Genomic DNA, 13069 nt, shown 5'->3' with positions numbered 1-13069 from the left:
CCATGATCATTTCTTGATTTATAAGCAACTCTCAAAGGCAGGGAGATGCCTTTGTACTCACATAAAGAGAACATGATGGCCCTGGCTTATGGTTTCAATGCTGAGGATGCAAAGATATGCAGATGCCTAAGTCCAGTGAGCAGCAGCCTAACCTGACAAGTGAGCCTCAGGTCCCCGAGAAACCCTTCTCACAGACCCCGGGTGTGGCACCTGACGAGAAAGGTTGCACAACGTTGTCTTGTGGCCCCCCTTACCTGAAACAAACAAAATAACCTTCACAAGGATATGTGGGAAGAAAGTAAAGTCAGTAATATTTTTTTTTACCTGCTTCACATAACATTTATCGAAAACAAACTCAATTTATAGCTCTTTGGTATAGTTTATCCAAGTCAAGTGGTATGTAGCCAATATGTAATAATTTGTTTATTTATATATTGAACAAATAATATATAACTTGTTCATACATAATACAAAATAAACAGAATCAGTGACTTTTTAAAACACATTGAATGAACTTAGTATACTTTAACTGTTTCTGATGTGTAATTTTTCTTTGAATTTTTTAGATTCTAAATCTTGGGCCTTCAGTATATACTACTTGAATTGAATTTGCTGGAGCCCAGTATTTACTTTTTAAAAAACTATTTTGCTATTTTATATCTCAGTTTAATATGCTAATACATTTAGAATTTTTTTAGTATTCTTTAACATTCTGGTATTAATTTTCAGTATTTCCTTAAATAGTAAGCCTTAATCCTTAAAAATATTTTAAATTTCTTCAGTTTTACTAGGAGCAATAGAATTGCTTTTACGGATCCAGGCATTATTAATTAAAAATCTTATACATATATATTTTAAATAGATGCCAGTAAATAACTTTACAGGAAAAAGAAAATCGATAAAGAGAGGCCATAGGTGTTACTAAGTCATTCCTTTTAATAAAGGGGCTATAGGTACTACTAAGTAGCCCATATTAATTGGAGAGGAATCAGTAAGGAATCTTAGAGACCAGGAAGTGAACTGCTCCCAGATTGTCAGGTCTTTCACTAAAACAGTAAATACCTGGAGGATAGAAGCTGCCATCATGGTTAAAAGAGACAATAAGAGAAGTAGAAACAGTATTTGAGCCAGAGAAATATACTAAGGTTGTCAGTTTCTGAAGTGTGGAAGAGAGATTACAGTCACACCCTGAGAGCATGTTACCCAGTCACAGGGTGCTTGGAGGAGCCTATGAAGTAAGTCAGTAAACCTTGGGGAGGGAGGATCAGATTGCTATCTCTCTAAGTCTACTGGTTGGTTGATCCAATTTGATTCAATTTTTATTTTAAACCTGTTTTTCTTTTTTATGTCTGTACATTACATTTGGATGTTATTTTTGTTCCATATCTTCTTTTTGTGGAGCTCATTTTTAGTAGTCTTTTCAGAATTCTTGTTGTACGGTTCTGTTATCTCTTGCTTTTGTTTCTTCATCAGAGATCATATTTTCTATATCTGGATGCTTGATTGCATTTTAATTGGATGCCAGAGCATTGTTATAGCATTGTTGGGTCTAGATTTTGTTGTATTCCTTGAACTAATATTAGATGGATTTTGACATACAGTTCAGTTGCTTTGGAGTCATTTCAGTTCTTTTGTGTTTTTCTGTACCATGTCTAATAGAAACTCAGAGACAGATATTGGGGCTCAACCTGAAGGTAAAAAAAGCGAAACATCCAGCTACTGGCTCTTACCTCTACCTTAGTCCAAAATGGTGATACTGCCTCCTGAATCCTCAGAATGAGACTGGCTGAGAGCTGTCTCCTCCCATTTTTTTTTTTTTTTAAACTCCTCTGGTATACAGCTCTTTGATACTCTGTCTTCTAATCCTTCTGGCTTGGCAGGGCTGAAGTTCTAAAATGGTTCCGTAGTTAACTGTAAGAAGTTTGATCTGCTGTTTTTGTTTTCAACTTTTGTTTCCTTTTCAGGCTCCTCAAAAAATTTCTTTTCACACATACTTAGTTTTTGAAGTGGACAGAGGTCTGAGGGGTTTATATGCTGCAAATTTTGGGACTGTTCTTTGTGATTTTTCTCCTTCATGCTACCAAAGTTACTCTCAATCTTGTCCTCTGTCTTCTTAGACTCTGGCTTTGATGAGATTACGTTCCACAGGCAGATTTATGAATAATGCCATAATAAAAATGAATTTCATGTAATTCCTTTATTCATTACCTCTTGAGTATCAAAGCATAGATCTTAAAACAACAATTTCTTATTTCAGGGTTTTTTTTTTTTGGTTCATCACTGTCTTGACTTCTAATTCACAATTGTTTTTCCAAAGGTTTCTCAGTCAGGTTAGCCAAGGCATTGGAGCATTGGATAGATATATCTGAAGGCCCACTTAGGTTCAAGGTGTCGTTGTCAGGATCAACTGGGAAGGGGACTTTGCTTCATCAAGTGACTCGACCTTTGAGAAATCAGTAGAGTATAGCACAGTGGTCACAGTCTTTTGAAATGTAATCACTGATGTCACATCTCATCATTTTAAATATATTTTGCATCTTGCTTGGTTCAGTCCACTCAAAGACAGGGATAAGTACTTAATCGGTATATGAATTAAGTAAATATTAAGTAATTTAAGTATTGCAGTGATTATTAGAAGTAAATAAACCATAATGGCTGTAATATAAGAAATCTTCTTGTTAATGTTTTCTGCTTTTAGGGGTTAAGTCTTTTGGTTCCTGATACTCTTATACTTCTCCCAGTATCTCTTATAGTACTGTGTTGGTTTCTGTCTAGTTGGAGTGACTTACTGTAGACCCTTAGGTTTCCTCTATGAGAAAATAGACTTTTGGAACAATTTTCTGATTGTCAGTTTACAATCCTTAATTTATATTCCATTATCTGGTCAAAATGGTTCATAGTCCTTAGTTTTATATTTAATAGGTACCTGATTTATTTGGTCCTCCCATGCCTTAAGTTCTAAGAAGACAGAGGACAAGATTGAGAGTAACTTTGGTAGCATGAAGGAGAAAAATCACAAAGAACAGTCCCAAAATTTGCAGCATATAAACCCCTCAGACCTCTGTCCAATTCAAAAACTAAGTATGTGTGAAAGGAGATTTTTTTTTTTTGAGGAGCCTGAAACACAATTATTTTATACTTTAGAGAAGTTCTGTAGAATAAAATACTTTCTCACTAAAGTATGTTGTAGGGTATTCATTTGTGCAACTTTTAAAAACCAGACCCTGTTGTAGTTTTCCGGTCATGATTTAGATTAAGTGTTCAAAGAATTGATGCCATGCTTTTATTTATCTTTTACTGAAGAATATTTACAGAAGGTTGCACCTGCCATTAACATACAGTGCTAGTGTGTGCGAACCATGTAATTAGCACGTCAGTTAAAGAAAACACCAGTACCAACCATTGATGCCTGCCACTGTCATTACCTTGGACTTGTACAAAAATACATTAATTTTACTTGATTGTATAGGATTGTAAGTCATAATATATCTATGCTTTTTTGTGTGGCATTATTTTTCTATGTTGTATAAAGTTAGAGCATGTGTATTTGCATTCCTGCTTAACAGATAGTATGAAAATACCAACATTTAATCCTTTTGTGTTTATATGTGTGTTCTGCTGTGCACTTTTTGTTTACAATGTTATACTTTTAACAGTTTTTCTTTTGTGTGTAGATCATAAATTGCCACAATAGATATTTAACATTTTGAGAAGAAACACTGTCACACCAATAGGTTTCCCTGACCCCCATAAAATGGCCTTATTATTAGCTTATGAAATTCTCTTTTAAAATATAATCTCTACACATATCACAATGTCTAAAATCTAAACCACTCATAATCTCTAATTCAAATGAGGATTCTTATCCTTTACTAATAGGAATGTAAAATGGTTCAACCACTTTAGAAGACAGTTGTCCTTGTCTTACAAAGTTAAATGATGTCACCACAATTTAGCCATGCCTGCTTCTAGATATATAAAAATGGGTTAAAATTTATGTTCACATAAGAACTTACACATGAATGTCTTAGTAACACCTTTATCTTTGCTAAAAATAGGAAGCAACTGAAATGTCCTTCATTAATTGCATGGGTAAACTGTTCATCCAGAGTGGGTGCTGCTCAGTGACAGAATGAACTGTAACGGTACAGAAACAAACAAGGAAACTGGGTGTAAGTGAAAGCCAGTCTGCTCATCCTGTGTGTCATCCCATTGTTAGGACTCACTGGGGAGATGGCTGTTGGGAAAGGGCAGGGACTCTGTTTTTATGTACAGGAGAGCCTTTTACAGCAAAGAAAGTCTAAAATGTCATAGTGCTGACTGAGTGTGAGGAGTGCCTCCAAAGTTAGCCATATTCCTTGATCTCATCTGACTTGTTGTATTTAGTTGCTGATCCCTTTTAGGTTTGTTGTGCACCTTTCTTTATATCTGTGGAAGTTTAATTAGAGATGAAACAGCTTTAGGCATTTACTGCTAGAAAAGATGATGATAAGCCGAGAGTGCTGGTTCAGGCCTATAATCCCAATGTTTAGGAGACTGAGGCAGGCAGGGGTGGAGAATTTGAGGCCTATGTGAACTACATAAAGAGACCTTGTGTTAAAAGGGGAGTGGAGGATGAAATACCAAAAAGTTTTATTCTGATGTAAAGTGTATTAGGATCCAACATTAATTTTTCTTTCAAACGATGCTTTGCACTAAGCACTATAAACGACATGGAAAAGAATGGAAGTGTATATTGCTATTGTCCCCAGGGGGAAGGATCAGGAGGGAAGGAGTGGGGAGAATAGGAGGGTTTTCCAGCTGCTGGTAGTTGCTGCTTATATCTGTGCTGTTTGTTCAGGGGATCTGGGAAGACTGGTAGTAGCTGAGAAGGGAGAAAATGATGCTTTAGATTGATGACCACTCACCAGATGTTAGAGTAGATATTGTGATTATTGCGAATAAACCCATTCATTTAGTATTGTGTAATATTTTTCTATAGCTTTGATAATTTTCTTTGTTTTGAAGTATGCTTTGTCTGAAATTACTCCAGCTGATTCCATTTTCTCTTGATTAATGTTAGCCTTAGGTTTCAACATTTTTCATTTTGTCTGCCCGTGTGTGCTTAAAGTGCTGGGATTGCAGGTGTATCACTGGGCCAGACTCTCTCTCTATGCTTTTCCTTATTGAAGAGGTATTGCTTGTTTGCTGTTGAATTTTAGTACATGTAGATTAATACTAGTCTGCTTCCAGTGAGTACTATGCTGTTAGATGCCTTGTTACAAATACTTTTGTGTCCTGCCTTAAAATATTGCCATTTCTCATGATTTTACTGCTGTTAATGCATTGACTAACTAAACTGTTACTATTAAATCAATTATGAGTAAGAAAATTAAGATTTTAGCTGTGTTCTTTTCTTTATGTTAAGTTTCTGAATGTATTACTATCCTTTTTCTGAATTTATTTTTTGTACATCTGTTCTAGCAGGTACAGGCACCCTCAGTTTTTGTTAGTCCCATTAACCTGTTTCTTCCTTACTTTTGAAGGGCAGTTCTACTCTTAATAGATCTTCTAGGTTAGTGATTCCCCCTGCCTTGCCTGTATTTATTTCACTCCACTCTTGGCTTTGCATGGTTTCTGAAGAAAAATCTAATGTAATTCTTATTTTTTCTTTTGTATTTAGATTGATGTTTTTCTTTCTCTTTCAAGACATTTTTTTTATTCTTCCTCTAAAAACATTGACATAATATTTACATAAATTTAAAGTAGAAGATAGCTGTTCACTAAAACTATTTCATATATGTATAATATACAGAAGTTACTTAAAGTATGCTATATAACAGATTAACTAGAATGCACAGGAACTACATTTCAGGGACTGGGATCCTAATACTTCCTACCATGTTAGAAAAGTAAAGTTCATTTATCATAGTTGAATTATTATATTTCCTTAAAGCAGGGGCTGCTCAGAATCTTTCAGTTATTACAAAAAAAGTTCATACATAATAATTCTGTACATTCAGGAGTAATATTTTTGATTACATACATTCTCTTGTACAAAGAAACCTCAGTTTTCTAATATCTAATAAAGTCAAATGAACTAATATTGACTGTCTATTTTACCAAAGTGTTAATAAACAGAGAGGTATAGAAATCATATAGCTAAGTTGTACTTCTGCCTGTAGTACTGCTATTACTCAATCTTATTTCTTTCATGTATTAGAGCTAGTATGTATTGACAGAATGAGAATTTCATTACTGCAACAAATGACAGAATATGTTGAGAGAGAGAGATCCTACTGTCACAATAAACATTGGCATTCTATAATATAGTCCTCACAATTTTCTATGTTAATACAGGCATATAAAGGAAACACTGAGATAATCACATGGTCTTTATTAAAATGATTCTCTGAAGTCTGCCCAGTATACCAAAACAAGCAGTACAGATGTTAGTGCAGATTTAGTCCAATAGATTGTGTGTGGAGATTGTCTTAGATTTTATGTTGCTTTATATGCCTAGGTGAAATAATTTTCCTTTGTGAAAACATCAGAGAGAGGGCCACTTCTAGGAGGGACTCCTTTCTTGCAGTCTCTCAGTTACCTCTCCTGCATCCCACAATTTGGAGCAGCAGTTACCTTTGAACTGTTTTCTTAAACTTCAGCTCTTACTTCTGAATTTACATTTCTCTGTAGTTGTTAGCTCAGGAATTTGCACTTTGTCCTCAAGTCTCTGATGACCATAACAGAAGTTGTCAATCCACAGCCTTTTCATTAGTATTGTGAGGACAGAAGTGTTGACTTCAAGTTTTTAACGTTTCAGAATGAAAATCAGAGTTAAAAATTCATTATAAATTTCGCTCTGTTCCTTATTAGGATTTTTTAACATTAAAAACACTTTTAATTTTATCAAATATTTATATCAGTCATCAGATAATTTTTCTTCCTTAGGACTGTTTATGCATTGAATTACAGTTGGTTAATTTTTCAAGCATAGAACCAGAATGTATATTTGGAATTGATAAATTCTTACGTTAAGTCTCTGAGTCTCTACAATATATAAAGTGTCATATTATATAAAGAGGGAATTAGCCATTGGTCTGTGGGTTTTCTTTTTGTACCGCCTTTGACTGGGTAATGCTAGCCTAATAAAATGAGTTTAGAAATATTTCCCTCTTTACAGCATTTTGTGAGAGACTACATGAGTGTTAGTTAATTCTTGTCTAGCACTTGGTATGAGTCTCCAGAGAAACCATTTGTGCCACAGTTTTTGGAGGGAAAAACTTTACAGCTGTATATAAAATTTATGTAATGGTTAGAGTATCATTAGGAGTTCTTATTTGAGTTTTGGTGTTTGTGTATCATTTTTTTTTAAAGGAATTGTTTGTATAGCCAAAGATTTTGAATTTATGATTCACAATTATAAAGTTGCTTAAAGTACTTATTATTATTTTAAAGATGGAAGGCCAGACTGTAATCCCAGCATGTGGGAGGCAAGGTCAGGAGGACTGTCATAAGTTGAGACTAACCTGATCTACAAAGTGAGCTCTGGGCTAGCTAGTGGTACATAGTGAGAACTTGTCCCTCTATCCAAAACAGTAATAACAACACCAATTAAAAAAAAAAAACTCCTAAGAAATGGGCTGGATATGGAGGAACATTCTTATAATTCTACCACTTTGAAGTTCTAGAATCACAAGTTCAGTGCCAGCCTGGGCTACTGAGCAAGACTTGTCTCAAAACCTGAAAATGAAAAGGAAGAATGTAGAATGTACTCACTTGTTTCACTGCTGATATTTGTAGTATGTGTCTTCTTTCTCTCTCTCTTTTTTTTATCATTTCAAGTCTTGCATGTGTTACCAATATTTTTTTTCTAAACAGCCAACATTTACATATGTTGACTAGTCTATTGTCTTAATTTTATTATGTGTATTCTTATTTATTTATGTATACACATATTTTTATTATCTAACCCCCAAGGTGAAGACTGCTCTGAGATTCTTCCTTTTATCCAATGTAAAAATAAATCTTAGCATGGGCTTTTTAGGTTGACCATATATATATATTTTTATGGTTAGAAAGTAGATGTTACATAGAATTTATTTAGCGGTTTAGTGATAGTAAGTATGTTCATATTGTCCAACTATCATTATTCAACTACAGAACTTTTTCATACTGAGAACAACATTGTATGGCCATTAAACTGCTCCACCCTATCTTCTTCAGAACCTAGTAACTACTATACTTTCTGTCTATACATAGTACCTCATATAAATAGGATCATTTAATTTATTGCCCTTTTGTGTCTGGTTTATTTCACTTAGCATATTTTTCAAGGTTATCCAGTTTTAACATGGATTAGAAGATCAGAATTCCATTCTTTTATAAAGAATCAAAATATTATATATACAACATTTTGTTTATTCATTGACTTCTGGACATTTGAGGTTATACTTACTTTTGGCTATGAAGAATGATGCTTCCATGAGCACTGTTCTACAGGTAACAGTGATTATACTTTTTAATTAGTCCCTGCTTTCAGTATTCTGTTTTTTTTTTTAAGATAATTTCAGAATTCCCAGAGGTGAAATTTTTGTTGTGATAACTGTATTTTTTTTATATTCATAGTTTTTTAAGGAGCTAATCTACCGATTGCCACAGACTGTGACAGTTTCTATTCTAATCAGCCGAACTCAAAGTTATAATTTTCGTACTTGCTCTCCACACTTTGTTTTCCAGTAATAGCCATCCTAATGGATACAGTGATAAGATGTATTGCTTTCACTCATCTGAGGTTTAGACATGTCGACTGCCTTTGCCTGTGTACTAGCCTTTGTGCATTTGCCCCTCGGAACCCTGCACAACTCCTCACAGTTTATGTTTTGAATCATGTTCTGTGTAGTACAGGCAGAAGGCTGTCTTTTAGCTTGCAAACTTTCTTAGTCCCCTACTGCCAGATTACAGGGTGTGACACTGCTCACCCCGAGTCAAGTTTTAAATGGGCTTCTTTGGGACTGAGGAGATCTTTATGTATTCTAAATATTTCTGTATTCCTTATCAAATCCATGACTTGCAAATGTTTTCTCCCACTCTTTTTTCAGAGTTTTATAGTTTTTGCTTTTTTCAATATCTTCAAACCTCATACCTTTAATCTCAGTACTCAGGAGGTAGAGGCAGGTGAATTTCTGAGTTCTAGATCAGCCTGTTCTATAAGAGTGAGTCCCAGGAGAGCCAGAGCTACACAGAGAAACCCTGTCTCAGACAAACAAACACATCATGTTCATATCAACAAATCTATTATAAATAGAAAAAGGTGTTGTTTGAGGCCACTTGTTGGTTTCTCGGCCACCCAGACTCCCGAAATAACCACACAGAAACTGTATTAATTAAATCCCTGCTAGACCAAACACTATAGCATATTTCTAGCAAGCTCTTGCATATTAAATTAACCTACTTCTATTATTTTATATTTTACCATGAGGCTCGTGGCCTACCGGCAAGGTTCCAACCTGTCTGTCTCTGGTGGTGGCTCTATGGTTTCTCACTGACTCTGCCCTCCTTCTCCCAGCATTCAGTTTAGTTTTTCCTAGCTCTACTCTATCCTATCACGGGCCTAACTAAGACAGTTTCTTTATTCTCCAATGGGAATCCCACATCAAAAGGGTCTTAACGTGCAGTTTAATACTAAGAAATTTGAATTGTTAGTGTACTTCTATCTAACCCAGAATGGGTAGGGGAAATGTACCTCATTTTCTATTAAATTGTTAAGGAATTTTTGTTTAAAATATCAGTTTAGTCATTTATATAGCACCAGAAAATGCATTTTGAAAGCATACATATATTTAGGTAAGAAGGTGTCTCTAATATCATGTGCTGAATTTGGTTATTGAAACCAGTCAGTTTTTGAAAAGTCTTAGAATATATTAGCATTTGTGCTCTAAATGTCCACTTCAAAGGAATATATGGCAGGATTAGAGGGTAAGGTGGTTTGTGTGTAGCTCAGTGACAGAGTACATGCTAAGTATGTGTGAGGCCTGGGGTTCAGTCCCTAGGACCAAAAGACAGCACCAAGAACACAGCACAGAAGGATGAAGCCTTGGTTTATAAGCATCCTTTCCATTTCATTAGCTGTCAGTTTCTGAAGTAATTGTTTGAGAGTCTGGTTGAGCTGAAATTTTCTTTCACTACAGGACTGTCTTCAGCAGATAATTTACCGTTTTGAAGTACAGGTTGAACTTAGGAATCATAAATGTACTCCCTTGCTTTCAGTATTACCTAATATATTCCTTAATGCTTATTATTATGTTGATCAATTTACAGGTGAATTATGTAACCTCATTACCCTGGATGTAGCTCACAATCAACTTGAACACCTTCCAAAGGAGATTGGAAACTGCACACAGATAACCAACCTTGACTTGCAGCACAATGAACTACTAGACCTCCCAGATACAATAGGTATGAGGGGAGAAAGGAAGATACTGATATCTATAGCTACATGATTATGGAAAGGACTTATTTTGATCCATTTCGGTAATACAAATTCAAAATTATCAAACTAGTAGTAAAAGTTTTAGAATAGTACTTTAAATCACTTTTCTATTTCTTGATAAAGGAAACTTAGATCTTAGGAAATGAATTCATTTGGTATTATAAAGAAGATAAAACATGGAGTTAGTGTATACTTACAGCAAAATGGAGGGATTTCTGTTTAGTTTATTTCAGAATGTCACATACTGTTATTTATATCAATGTGATCTCTTCTTTGTTAAAGTACCGCAGTGCAAAATAAAAGCACTATTGTCTAGTTTTTAAAGCGTAATGATATAACTTATAGTTGTTCATTTGTAATGTTGAGTTGGTAAGAGATGTTTTTAAGATGCTTAAAATGTATTTTGAGGATTTTGCCAAACTGTAAAAAGTTGAATTGAGCTATGATAATATTCTCACACTTGTGTAGTCTTCTTTTTTTCAAATGTCTAGAAATATATAAAAGCCAAAAAAGTTTTTTTAAATAACTCTTGTTATTTAGAAAAATATCATCTGCACTTGATTTATATAATCGGAATGACTATTTCTGAGGTGCTTTTAATAAAGCACTTTAGGTTTGGAGTCTGTCTTTCTCAGTAATCATTTTGTTTGCGTCTGTCAGGTATCTAGAGGAACCATTTTAATAATGTCATGGTCAGTGTATGAGGGTCTCCTAGCTGACACCAAGGTCTGTTGGTGTCTTGCTAGAGGACGAGCTCACCTCTGGCTCACTCAGTTCAAGGAGCATCTCGGAGGGCTCTACATCTGCAGGGTTTAGACGCAGCTGAACCCTTCAGGTGTATCTTCTGTTTGGGAAAGCTCTTGGGCAGAATCCTTTCCAGTATCTAATTGTTTCTGGGTTCTGAGTGTGTTTCTAGACTGCTAATATTAACCTCTGTTTTGTTAAGTCTTTGGTTGTGGAGGATGTGTTCTGTTTTGGCTTTTGATGTTGTTTGCTTGTTTTTTTTTTTTAAATTATAGGAGGGAGTTATCAACCTTTAGGTGGAAGGTATCTTTTATTTAATGATTTTATTTATTTATTTATTCATTCATTCATTCATTCATCTATTTATCCATTCATCCATCCATTCACTTATTTATTTTACATCCTGACCTTAGTTTCCCCACAAGTGGAGAGGCTATCTTAAATAATATAAGTCAATAATTTAATTACAGAAAAGCAAGCTGAGACTTAGATATTATAATTACCATTTAACTTATGCCTTTTTAGTTCTTGGCCCATGGACCTTCCTATCATATTAGTATTTGCACTAGTAACAAATTAAATATTTATTATTTAAACTGGAAAGGCAAAATTGTCTGCATCATGTAACAAGTTATAGAGTATGCTGTTAAACTTAAAATATAAAAAGAACAGATGTATGATTCAGGATATTAGAAACCATAACAACTTTTTTTCTGCTTTGTTTTTAAAGTAATTGAAATGACTAGGTTGGACAGAGAAGTGATCTCAGATGAAAAAGCATGGAGGGAGTATGTTCTGTATTTGTGAACATGATTATGTTGAGGCTGATACAAAAAAGAAACAAACACAATTATTAGAAACATCTACCAAGGAACTAGGGAGATGGACCTAGTGACTAAAATGCTATACAGTCATGAGGATCTGAGTTCAGATTCTGAGCACCCATGTTGAAATATGAAGCGGCGGCGGGGCTGCGTCCCCAACACCCCGGCCGCTTGGCTAGCTCATGCCCGAAATAACAACACACAAACTGTATTCATTTAAAGAACTGCTTTGCCCATGAACTCTAGCCCTTACAGGCTAATTCTCACACCTGGACTAGCCCATTTCTAACAATGTTGTAAGCACCCCAAGGTGTGCTTACCGGGAAGATTCTAGCCTATGTCCATCCTGGGTCTGAGGAGCTTCATTGCGTGCATCTGCCAGGGAGAGCTGAGCATGGTGTCTCTTCGGGAGCAGAGCAGAGTCTGACCTCACTTCCTCTTCTGCCCAGAATCCTATCCTGTTTATTCTGCCCACCTATCTTTTAACCTATCAGGGCCAGCAGTTTCTTTATTGCTCAGCCAATGAAATCAACAGATTGACATGACACTCCCACATCATACCCACATAAAAAGCTGCACACGATGGCATAATCCTGTAATCTCAGTGTTGGAGAGATCAAGTAATGGGGATCCCAGGACGTCATTGGCCAGCTGATCTAGCCAGCTAGTGAGCTTTAGGGTCATTGAGGAACTTTCAGAAAATGATGGGGAGAGTAATAGAGATGCTGAACATTGACCTTTGGCTTCTAATAGTATGTTCTCCTCCTAACATACACATGTGCATACAAATGAAAAGATGTGTTACCAAATTAAATTAGTTGGAAAATGCTATATAATAAACACAAAGACCAAAATACTGACCTATAAGTTAAAGTCGAAGAAATACACTGGAACCAATAAAAGAAAGATAGAAATAATATAAGTTAAGATTAAATGCAACAAAAGAGAAAAGTTTTGAAAAGAGAAGGTAGTACAGTGAAGAGACTAGTAAAATACAATTTTATATTTTCATGAGCTTGATGCAAATTCA

The 13069-nt window shown here is 35.1% G+C and overlaps 1 protein-coding gene across 4 annotated transcripts in view; it reads left to right on the top strand.

Moving 5' to 3' along the window:
* Shoc2 (SHOC2 leucine rich repeat scaffold protein) overlaps positions 1-13069 on the top strand; it is a 75549-nt gene that overhangs the window by 42778 nt on the left and 19702 nt on the right. For all 4 annotated transcript variants that reach the window (XM_050147485.1, XM_050147501.1, XM_050147493.1 and 1 more), the window contains exon 3: positions 10300-10437. In XM_050147485.1, the coding sequence (XP_050003442.1) occupies positions 10300-10437 (138 nt within the window). The remainder of the gene's footprint in view (positions 1-10299; positions 10438-13069) is intronic.

The sequence above is a fragment of the Alexandromys fortis genome, unplaced genomic scaffold, assembly GCF_014885135.2.
Source record: "Alexandromys fortis isolate MF-2015 unplaced genomic scaffold, M_Fortis_MF-2015_v1.1 scaffold_16, whole genome shotgun sequence".
Lineage (NCBI taxonomy): Eukaryota > Metazoa > Chordata > Mammalia > Rodentia > Cricetidae > Alexandromys > Alexandromys fortis.
Note: the sequence above shows the minus strand (reverse complement) of the source record. Positions and strands in the feature narration are given on the sequence as shown.